Source organism: Sinocyclocheilus anshuiensis, unplaced genomic scaffold (genome assembly GCF_001515605.1).
Source record: "Sinocyclocheilus anshuiensis isolate Anshui unplaced genomic scaffold, SAMN03320099.WGS_v1.1 scaffold784, whole genome shotgun sequence".
NCBI lineage: Eukaryota > Metazoa > Chordata > Actinopteri > Cypriniformes > Cyprinidae > Sinocyclocheilus > Sinocyclocheilus anshuiensis.
The window spans coordinates 1317090-1329643 of record NW_015554160.1 but is presented as its reverse complement, the minus strand read 5'-3'; the positions used below and the strand labels follow the sequence as shown (position 1 = coordinate 1329643).

Here is a 12554-nt window from a genome sequence, read left to right as displayed (position 1 = left end):
AAAAAAAGAGGGGGGGGGTGCAGAAGAGTAAAAGAGCAGTTAACTTAAAAGTAGAGCAGAGTCATTTGAATAAAAGTAGCTTCTGATGCCGGTCGACATTAAAGAAAAGAACAAATTAGACACACATGGCCAAGAAATGTTTAACGATGGAGCGGCGCACCTGAAGAACGGGCAAGGAAAGGTTCTGCAGCATTTGGTACATCTCCGAGTCCCACATTAACTCACAAGCACAAAGGAAATAAGGCAATTAAGTCTACTTTCAACAAAACCTGAGCCAGAAAATGTATTCAGATTATGCAAATTAAAAGCACTATTGTCTTGGAAGCGAACACGTGTTAGCAGCTTCTCACTGCGGCTTCCAATCACCTCAATATTGAAATGTGTTATTATGTGCTGGGCCCAATAAGCCAAGCAGACTGGAAAGCGAAACGGCAGCGCTCAGAATAACATTTGCAACGTCAATAATAATAGGAAACGTCTAATAAAGTTCGCAATTAGCGAACACGTTCCACTGCTTGAGACTGAGAGGGAGAAACATTGTTAGTGCAGACGCTAGCTCACTGGTGTGTGTACGGAAACCGCACAGCTAATAAAGACAAGTGTGTACAGACACACACACCGCCTCTGGCCTGTTTATTCTTAAATTATAACTTTTGAAAACAAAGCTGCAATTAGCGTGTTCCTAGAGAACAACAAATTTAGCCTGATCTCAAGAGATGTTCAGTGTCTCTATGTGTGAATATTAACAGTTATAGCTGTTTATCCAACTGACCCGACATGTTTAAACGAACAATATCAGCTGTCTAAAGCCCTAATTTGTAGCTCCTCTTCAGCCATCTTGACAGATTGTAACTTAACTTTCAGAGATTCCTACAGGCTGGATGAAACACATACCTGTACGTGGGTCAATGACATATCAAAGCAAGTCCCACTTTATAGTAAGTGGCCTTAACTACTATGTACTTAATTATTGTGTTCATATTGTATTGCAAAACACTTTTGCTGCTATTGAGGTGGGATACGGGTAAGGTTAGGGACAGGTTTGGTGGTATGGGTAGGTTTAAGGGTGGGTTAAGGTGTAAGGGATGGATCAACAGTGTAATTATAAATGTAATTACAGAAATTAATTACAGATTCATTTACATGCAGGTATTTTTTTTTTAAATATAAGTATATGTAAAACATGTATGTACACAATAAGTGCACTGCACCAAATGATTAATTTAAATGTAAGCACATAGTTAATGCCACTTAATATAAAGTGGGACCTAAAAGCATATATGATAAAGAAACATGTATCAAGATAACTACATGAGTTAACATGAACAAATGAACAATACTTCTACAGCCTTTATTAATATTAATCTCAACATTTTACTGACAGCACTGTGAACTAACATGAACAAACATTTTTAACTAACATTAAGAAAGGTTAATAAATGCTGTAAAAATATATTGCTTATTGTTTTTAGTTAATGTTTGTTTGTTAGTTAATGCATTAATATTAACAAACGAGACCTTATAGCAAAGTGCTCTGAAAGTTTTAAAATATATTTTAAGTATCTTTTGTAAGTATATAAATATGACTACACCACATTTTACAACATTTAACACCCCTCCCAAACACACACAAATACAATTTGAAGTCAGAAATGAAAAAGCACGCTTCTCATAGAATAGGTATATTCAAATCATTGTAGGTATAAATTTTTTGGAAAAAAAAATTAGTTGATAGACAGGACAGAGTGGGAGAAATCAACAATACATCACAACCCACTTAAACATATGTTGGCAATCTGGGGGTGAAAAAGAAAAATGTAATTTCAACTTAAATCCGCCATTATAAGTGGAATGCACTGCAGTTATGACAAAAAAACCAAAGGCGTGAGCGTGTTACATGTTGAAACGACACATTCAACAGCCTGGATCTCTAGAGACAGCTCAACAAAGCCCTTTAACCCCGTCTGATTCCTCTCATGTTAAAATCCAAAGAAAACAAACAGGATTCAAACCCAAAGTCCCGCTAGAATCCTCGTTTCCCGAAGGACCCGAGGCCTCCAACCCACGCTAACCAGCCCTTCCTTGAAACACCTGCCCCCACGGCCCCTCGGTACCCCTGGCTGGGGCAGATATCAGGGCTATCCCCACATCACGATCGGCGCTTTTTAATCTGTTATCGTCGCCATCATTATTGTGGTGCTGGGTATTATTTTGGCAGAGGTGTGTGTGTGTTTCTGGGATGCGTGACTAATGTTGCGGTCTGCTGCTCATTGCAGGCGGTTATCGTGTGCCACCATGGCAGCAGGCTCACAGTGCATAGAGACAATTGCTAATGAGACACAACCGGGAGCACTGGGGGACTGCAATGTGTGTGCTGGGATGGTGGGGTGGGCATTCTGTCCCACACCGTTCTACTACAGCCTCGAGGAGTTGTGGGATGGGAGAATCCTCTGGGGATGGAGCGGTTGATTCAGATTTTGTAAGAGTAAAAAGACGTTACCACAACATCAGGCTGGGAGAGAGAGAGAGAGAGAGAGAGAGAGAGAGAGAGAGAGAGAGAGAGAGAGAGAGAATGTTATCCTAATATGTTTGTCTTAGAAAGGCAAGAAGCAAAGGAGGAACAGATTTGATACTCAAACTTGCATACAAGTTGCAATGGAGATGAGGGTTGAAGGTGGGAAAAGAAAAGAGAGAGCAGGAGCTGCTCTTTCTTTAAAACCCCACTAACCACTGGGGCTCAGAGCTGCAGCGCTCGTAACCCTGCTGATCCTCCCCTGGGCTTTGGCCTGTTGTGCAGGCCTGCAGGTCTGCAGCAGGTGCTGGACTGTTTATACAGACAACAAGACCCTTGCCACTAAAAGCCTTTTCATAATGAAGGCGCACTATAAATTACGGTTAAATAATCAACTCACTTATAGTAACTAGGATTGCAGTTGTACTGTTACTTAAAAAATAATTGGCAGCTCTTGACAATAGTGTTCTTTTTTTTGTTTTAAAATACTTTACCATTCAAAAGTTTGGGGTCAGCTAGATTATTATTATAATTTTTTTTTAAAGAAATTAATTATTTTTCAGCAAGGGTGAATTAAACTGATCAAAAGTGAAAGACATTTATAATATTACAAAAAATGTATATTTCAAATAAACAATGTTCTTTTGAACTTTCCATTCATCAAAAACTCCTGAGAGAAAAAAAACTATTACGGTTTAAACTAAAATATTAAAGCAGCACGACTGTTTTCAACATTGACAATAAGACATATGTTTCTTAAGAACCAAATCAGCAAATTAGAATGATTTCTTCATCATGTGACACTGATGCTGAAAATTCAGCTTTGCCACCACAGGAATAAATTACATTTTAAAATATATTAAAATGAACAAGTTATTTTAAATTGTAATAACATATAATAATATTACTGTTTTTACTGCATTTTTTTTAATCAAATAAATTCAGCCTTAGTAAGAGACTTTACAGAGACATTAATCAAATGTACTGACCCCAAACTTTCAAAAAGAAGTGTATGTGAAAGAAAATGCAGAAAATTAATGATTTGTCATAGCAGTTTTCAATAAAAACTTTTTCTCTCTCAAAAATTGTAATTAAACAAAAAATAATTGAATTGCATGTATAAATTATGCTATTATTAGTTCATTATTACCAATAATATAATTGGGTAGATATTATTCTTCTCTGACCCAAATCAATTGCTTTTTGAGCAACAATTTTGCATCACCTTCACCAGGTCTGTAAATCAGTCTCTGGAATCTAACCTATTTGTGGCTAGGCCTTGGGAAATCTCAGCCAATCATTTCACACCTGCTGCAGTGCACTGAATGAGGCCTGTCGACCCAAACAAACACATCACTGCAGTTATTGTGCAAAGACCCTGCTAACATCTGCTCACAGGAAATCCCCTCTGTCAGCAGAGAGAAAGAGAGAGAGGGAGAAAGGGGCGAACAGGTGCAGGAAGGTAGTCACCAGCATCTCTGAACATGCCCTGCAGTCACCACCTGGGGGCTCTGAATACAACAGCCAGATAGGAGGTCATCACACACACGTACATATAAGCACCAAGCAGTCAGCGGTACACGGGTATGCATGTTCTTACACACACAACGCTGGTATTTAATAAACACGGCAAATCAATCTAATGCATGTCAGCGTCCTGAGCCACACGCTGCTGTCGATACTTTCAAAGCTCTCTTCTCTGTCAGAAAAGGTCAGGTGTGACATGAGGTGATGACTATAATGTCGTTCTGACTCGTTCATGTGTTCTGGCTTAACATATATAAACACATGATGTTCCTCAGACGAATACTAAGAGAGCGCTAATAAAAGAAAAAACAAATCAACCTCTCTTGGCCTTTTACCTCACCCAAGGGAATGATAGATCCAAGCAAATCATTTCATATTGTTAAACGACCATAACATAACAAGTCAAGTCAAGCTTTACTGTCATTCCACTACATGTGGGGGCATACAGTGGAACCTCACAGGACCACGGTGCTACATAAATACAGACATACAACAATTAAGTAAAACAGTATAAACCTATACACAACTAACATACTGACAGATTTTGACTATAAATATACTATATATAAATGGTTACCTATACATAAACTAAAAAATACAAACTATACAAATGCTTTACATAAATACTGTACATGTGCAAAGAGAAACATCGTAAGTCAAGCAGCTGGCTGGGGAACAGTGCAAGATGATTTGTAGTGCATGAGCACGTAAACATACATATATTACTGAGTCCTTTGTGGGATTATGTACACACAGCAGTGTGTGTGGAAAGTGTCTACTGCACATAGAGGAGAGTGTGTTACTACAGGTGGTTTGTACAGGCCCACTCACGAGGGGGGCGGGGTGATTTGAGTTCAGGGCTCTCACAGCCTGGGGGAAAAAGCTGTTGAGCAGCCTGGCGGAGCGGGCTCTGATGCTCCGGTACCGTCTTCCTGATGGTAGGAGCTGGAAGAGACTGTGGGAGGGATGGGTAGAGTCCTTCATGACACTGTTGGCTTTGCTGGAGCATTGTGTAAGGAAAATGTCCAGGATGGAGGGGAGAGGGGCACCGATGTTGTTGTTGTTGTTGTTGTTGAACAGCACCAATGTTGTTATTGATAACAACAACAACAACAAATACAAATAAAACAATATAGAACTATGGGAGTTTTTGATTATTCTATCCTAAAATGTAGGTCTTTTAAGCTACAAGCCACACAATTTGAAATAACACTCACGTCTATAGCTGAAACAGTGTGGAATGTTACTCAACAAAGTTTAATACTTATGATTTTAAAACACAATTAGAGAGATGGTTAGAGCAGGTGTTTGTAAATGTGGTTACCTGCATGCCGCCTGATTCAGGGCTGAGGGGTGAAGTACTGGATGCCGTCAGCGATGAGGAAGATGATGAAGATGAAGGAGAGCTGCCACCCTGTGGCCGAATCTCTGTGAGCTTCTTGAGCTTCAGGTCCACATGCCTGCTGTTCATCACACCTAAAGAGAGCGAGAGAAAGGAAGAGAGGAAGAGTTATATGCAGTAGGCCACTCATCTCCAAGACACAGATAAGCAGAGGACATGACAATGTTTGCCCTTAAGCAAACCGGCCCTCTCAACCTCATACACACACACACACACACACACACACACACACACACACACAGGAGAGATAGCAAGATGCTGAGAGCTTGACACACCTGAATGACACTCACATACACCTCATGTGAATTAAAAGACCTCTACTGAGATTGTAGTTCCCAATGCTCCCTTAAATTTTTGTTTGCTGAGCAAATACCACTTCTTTAGGCTGCATCCACAGAAGTATATAACATATAATATACACAACTGTTCAAAAGTATGCTATCCTTACCAAGCCTGTATTTATTTGATAAAAATAAATGTTACAGATTGTAATGTTTTAAACGTCTTTACTGTCACATTTCATCAATGTCCTTGCTGCAGAAAAAGTTCTAATCTTTAAAAAAAATCTTACTGACCCCAAACATCTGAAAGGTAGTGTTTATCATATATACATTTATTCATAATAAATGTTTGTATTATTTTATGAATATTTCATTATTTTTGTAAATATTTTTCAGATTACTAAATGTATAGTTTATAAACCATACATATTAATATAACAATAAATGACGAATAATTTGACATTCATAATAAAAAAAATATTGCATGGCCTTTGTGAGCCTGTGTATGTGCCACAATGAAGTTTGTACTGCACTGTTTGTGAATTAATCCTCTTGGGAATTAATCAGTGCTGTATATTTCCACACAAGATTTCTCACAGCTTCAGCTGCATACTGAGGAAAAAAAATCAATGGACACATGGATAGACTTCACTTTAAACTCCATCCATTAATTTAGCTCTTATTCAAGAAGCTCTAGCTCTTCCCCATCTGTTTCTAGGTCTGACTTCTTACAGTTCTTTTTTCCATCAGTGAGGGAACAGTGTCAGATGAGCAGCCAAACATGCTTAGAGGGAACAGTGCTTGTGATTCCTTGAAAGTCATAACATCTCTTTCTCTTTTAATGAACAATGACTTCTAATTTACTTGTTATATGCAAAACTGTCTTTCAAATGTGTTGGTGTCTTTTTTATGTCAGCCTTTGTATATTCCAAGTCTGTCTTTTCTAATAACCTTTCACTAGCAGGTTTAGCCTTGCCCTCTCTCTCTCTCACTCTTTCTCTCATCTGGGCTAGAGATGAAAGTGAGGTGAGGAAGCTTTTCATGTGGGTCCTGTTCTCGTCTCCCAGCATCCCTCCCCCTCCCTAACAAAAACACCACAGGAGTCATTTATCAGGCCTCAGCACAACCTGGATAAAGGTGCAGGTGTGTGTGCATTGACCAACAGTTTTCCCAAACACAAGAACCACATCCTCAAACTAACTAAAGTGTGCACCGTGACGGGTATCTATATGGTCTTTTGTGTTTGGATCGGTTAGGTTTTTTCCCCGGCAGTCCATTTTTGTTGTTAGAAACAATAACAAAACTTAAAAAGTCCAACTGTACACATAAAATTCTGGGTCCAAACCAGTTTACTGATTGACAGTCAAATAATTATCAGGAGGATGTCCCTTCCTTTCAGGAATGGGTAAGTAGAACTAACTAGAGTGGCTGCATTCGAAACAATTTCTTATAAGCAGACGGACAAGCTAAACCTACACTATAAAAAATGGTCCAAGTACTTAACCTATTTGAAAATATGTGAGAAATATGCTGATTGTGACAATGTAAATGTGATGTGCTATAAGAATGAATTTTATTTATTCATTTTATTTAATTGTATTTTATTTATTTAGTTTTCTCATCATTATATACTGAAGGATGTTTTAATTGTATTTATAGTAAATCTGTGACCTGAGTTACCATCTATTCTGAAATTTGCTTGAGAATCAATAACACTGTTAATCACTAAAAAAGGTCCAACTGTGCCATGGAGAAAAGTATGACTCTTTGAGAGCTGGAATGTGCTAAAAAAAACCCTCATTTCTTTATGTTGGAGAAAATGATTCTGTGTGTAATACATAGACCTTCTTTTCACAATAACAGACAAAAACATAAACCAAACAAAGAAACAAACAACACAGATACTACACAAAAGTAAACAAAAGAGAAAGAATAATTCAGGTTTCCTCCAGATATGTCATAAGACTTCCTTAGAAAGACAAAAAAACTAATTATTAACAACTTCACATCTCTTTGGCAGATATAATTGTGTTTGTCTTGAGAATATGTTCAAATACTTTTTAATTAAACTAAGGCACAACACATTAAAAACATCAAAAAATAAATAAATAAAATTAATATCAAAATCTCACAGACAGAAATGTTATTAACAGGCACAAACCTCACTTAAGAAACCTCCTTTTTTTTCTTAACGATTTATTGAATTAAAAGATAAATTAATTCTAACAGGTGTTTAAAATAGGAACTAATGTGACAAGAAAGAAATACAAAATTATAGGGCTGCACAATTTTGTTGAAAAAAATGTAATTGCGATTTTTTCAGATTAAAAAACATGCCTGGTGTGCTTGTTTATAGGAATGCACAATTTGGCCAAACTTTTGTGATTATATATTAATACGAAAACAACAACAACAATCATCATTTTTATTCTTATTAAAATCAAACTAAAGAAATATTACTACTGTAATTTCATTGCAATTCCATTATTTCACTGTAAAATTATAGTTCAACTGTAAAATTGCAAAACCACTATTGCTGAGCACTTCATAAGCACTTTGGTTTATATGCACTTCCCATTAAAAGCTTAGGAAGATTTTTGGTCCATATATTCCCAAAACGTTATAAGCAAACCAATGCAGAGATGAGTTGGCATGGTATGAAACACACAGTGCATGTATTTGCTAATCACATGAAACCAATTTTGGTTTGATTTAGATTTTGATTAATCATGCAGCCCTACTAAATTAAGGGTCGTAATGGCATGATAAAGGTTAACAAAAGAAAAACAATAAAAACAGACAGAAGTAGTTATACACAGATAAACCACTGCACACTAACGCACAAACTCAGGTATGTAGTGTTGCACGCACACATGTTCACACACGCGCAGAGGACATGCAGTGTTGGGTTACCCAGAGCAGCCAGGTCACTGGCAGTGTTAGTAAAATCATCCTCCATTAGACATGAAGACGACAGTTCCTCCTCAGGGTTAGTATGAGTGACATCATCAGCATGAGATGATACCGCCGCCTCAATATCACTCCTGCTCTCCTCATCCCCACCCTCCACACTCATCCCATCCACCACGTCTGCGAGCAAGCAAACAAACAGGGATGCCCCCAAAAAAAAAGAGAGAAGAGGAAAGAGTCAGAGGAGGTTAGTGAAGCGTTGAGTGTTAGCTCAGTATTCCAGCGGGAAAGGAAACTTTGCATGTAAGTAAAGAGTCAGAAAAGCATTTGTTTAGACCCATTTAGACGTTCAAACAGTATTTCCTTAACAAAAAAGTTTGCTGCTGTCACGTTGGGGTGTGTGTGTTTGAGCTGAGAGAAATCAGGATTGGCAATTTTTCTGATAAATGTAAAAAATATTATGCTATTTAAAATGCAATAAAAAAAAAAAACTCCTGGGGTCGGTTGCATAAACAACACCACATTAAGACTGTCTTGAGAACTAGTTTGAGTAACTAGCAGCGAACCAAGTGATTATCAGTCTAACTTCTCAGATTCAAATTGGATCAATCTACATTTTTATGTAACTGACTTTAAAAAATTATGACCAGTCTTGCAGAAAAAAATTAGGTGTCTAACTTTCTAGACTAGTCTAAGCAGTTTACGCAACCGGCCACTGGCTTGCTGTGCTTGTTTGTACAGCTGCACAATTTGTCTCAAATTTTGTGTTTATATATCAATATGACTATAAAATAATAACAATAATAATTGTATGATTATTAATATTACTATTATTATTATTATTAAAAATATTCGTAACACTTTATTTTAAGGACCAATTCTCACTATTATCTAGTTGCTTATTAGCATGCATATTACTAGCATACTGGGTGTTTATTAGTACTTATAAACCTACCCTATACCTAAACTTTACAACTACTGTACCTTAATAACTATTAATAAGCAACAAATTAGGAGTTTGTTTAGGGAAACCCTTAGTTAATAGTGAAAATGTGTTCCCTAATCTAAAGTGTTACCATAATATTAAACTAAGAAATATTACTATTGTAATATTTCACTGTAAAATAAAAAATAATGTATTTAAGAAAAACAATGTAATTATTTTATTGTACAGTACGACCGTAAAATTACAACATGAATTAATTTCGATACCATTTAATTTCCTCATTTTTAACTGTTAAACCATTAAGTTATTTTCAGACAAAAACTTTCAGTTGAAACAGCTAACCAATCACAGCACATTTCGTATTTCAGAAGGTGGGCTTTCATTTGATACAGGAACTATTCGAGCCGTTCATGCCAGACTGGGGAGAGAGGTGTTGTAATAATGTAAAATATGTGAAAAATAATGTGTTTTTCAAACAACCTAGTATGAGAGCCTGTTCAAGTACACCCCCAAAACAAAATCAAGACTTTGTAAAAGAGCATAATAGGACCCGCTTTAAATTAAATATGACGTCTAACCTGATTAAGGTCTATATGCACGTTATACAAGTTGTTCATGTACAAAACAGTTGCTCAAGCATAAAACCACAGTGCTGTGCATCACTCTGAAACACACACTGCATGTATTTATGTAATTAAATCATACCCTTTGCAATTTGAAAATTGCATTTCAGTTTTATTTCGATTACTCGTGCAGCCCTATAGGAAAATGCCACATGATGTCCCTAAAGAAATACCCCAACAACCAGAGAAAAAGACCAAAAGAAAGAGACGGTATGTTTTTTTTTCCCTTTCTCCCTTTTTTTAAAATTTACATTCATTGATACGGTAACGCATACACGGGGCAGCGCTAAGCTAATTAACAGAACACGTGGTAAAAGTTTTGCTGGCGAATGTCTTGCTCTACTCAGCTCGAGCTCTCTCAGAATTAGAGGCGAGTGTTTGTGTGTGTAAGTGTGTGTGTTGGTGGGATTATGCGTTCTGCACGATAGGCCTTGTGGATCAAGCCTATAGCATTTCCCTCCAACCTGATTTTTAATGAGTTCTACAATTAGCAGAGTTCAACAGCCCGAAAGGCCAAATAAACCGTTTTTTCACTGTCTTTCTTCCTCTCCCTCCCTCTGACCCGTTTTTCCCGTCGCTCTGTCTACACAGGTTTGTCCGTCTCTGTGGGCCACGAGAGGTGTTCTGCAGCGTTTCTGAGCCACGGTAAACGCGTGATTGCAGAGGAGGGAACACTATTTGGTGGACAGGGAGAGGATGAAGAGAAAATGGAGGGCGTCAAAGAGTGCGAGATGAAAGAGATAAAAGGAGAGGAATATTGTGTCTCCCCTTGAGCTGTGAAATGGTACACATGGACATGAGCCGGCACAGAATTAGGCACAGCGGCTAGCCCGCTATGTTAACACCTCACGTATTAAACAAAACCTTGACGCGCCGCTAACACCCCGCTCGCTCGGCGTGCATGCGCACTTTTAATTATACGCAGCGGTTAGCCACAACGCTAACACCCCTTGGCGTAAACACCTTTAATAACACGCCACAGCTGTCCGCTATGCTAATGCCCCACTGTTTCCGCACGGGCCTCCCAGCGGTTAGGGCTACAGTAACATGTCGTCTCGTTGTCCTGTAATGTGAAATAAAAAGGAGAAATGGTGGCTGATGATAACGCGGGACACGGCGGGAAAGCCGAGCTGAAGGAGATGTGGTCTATAGGAGTCCTCCATGGACAATGAGACGCTGATTACCCGGCATGGGTGTGTGTTATAATGACAGTGATTATGATTTGGGCTGTGTGGACTGGTGTGTATGTGTGTGTGTTTGGGCATAGGGCAACGCTGGCTGTCGCAAGAGTTTTCCTGATGTATTTCCGAAGGATTATGTGGGAAGCGACTGCCTGAACAAATCGAAGTGAAGCCCTCTGTGAACACCTCAAATTAGAGTTCAGAGTATGTGGGTGTGTTTCTTAATGTAATGCTCCTTTGGGCCTTGAAAGCAGACGTGTTGGTTGCCATTATGAAGTGAGCAACAAAATCGCTTTTTAAGGGCTGAAAGCCACTAATGGACACACACACGCACGTACAGCCTGCTCTTAATATTCCAAAAATTCCAAAAATCCTTTAATAACAAGAAATGAAATTTCCAAACATGCCCAGAATATAGACAACTATATGAAGGCAGGTTAAAATGCTGTAAAAGATATTGGTAAAGGTCTGTGATGTTAGTAAAAAAGACAGGAATAAGCGATTTAGTACAAAGACAATGAGGAACAGTAACAAGGATAATTTTTGACCCCCACACACACACACATACACACACACACACTGAAGCTCATGAACAAATTAAAAATCTCAGAAGCCAAACACTAGTACTTGGCCTTAATGTTCTGAACATTTTCACAATGTTCTTGGGGAGCCTGAAATAGCAATGACAGAAAATATGTGCAGATTCAGCATCTAAATCGGTGTTTGGCATTAGCATGCTAAGTTAACAATGCAATACTCTAAGGGTTAGATCACCAAAGAATTTAAATTATGTTTAGTGTTACTGTAAGCTAAAACTATTAAAATTTATTTAATTGAAATAGAGCTGAAATACAATTAGATAGATATAAATATTGGATTAAAAAACCTAAAAACTTTAAGTGAAATAAGTTAAGTTGAAGTATTAAAATGACTAAAACAAAAATAAAACAAAGCTAATATATATATATATACAGTGGGTACGGAAAGTATTCAGACCCCCTTAAATTTTTCACTCTTTGTTATATTGCAGCCATTTGCTAAAATCATTTGTTAATTTTTTTTCCTCATTAATGTACACACAGCACCCCATATTGACAGAAAAACACAGAATCGTTGACATTTTTGCAGATTTATTAAAAAAGAAAAACTGAAATATCACATGGTCCTAAGTA

The 12554-nt window shown here is 37.7% G+C and overlaps 1 protein-coding gene across 1 annotated transcript in view; it reads right to left on the bottom strand.

Annotated features, from left to right (window-relative positions):
* LOC107670831 (EH domain-binding protein 1-like) overlaps positions 1 to 12554 on the bottom strand; it is a 149509-nt gene that overhangs the window by 23402 nt on the left and 113553 nt on the right. The window contains exons 18-19 of the mRNA XM_016463601.1: positions 8636 to 8812; positions 5364 to 5515 (exon numbers count right to left, since the gene is read on the bottom strand). Coding sequence (XP_016319087.1) covers positions 5364 to 5515; positions 8636 to 8812 — 329 coding nt within the window. The remainder of the gene's footprint in view (positions 1 to 5363; positions 5516 to 8635; positions 8813 to 12554) is intronic.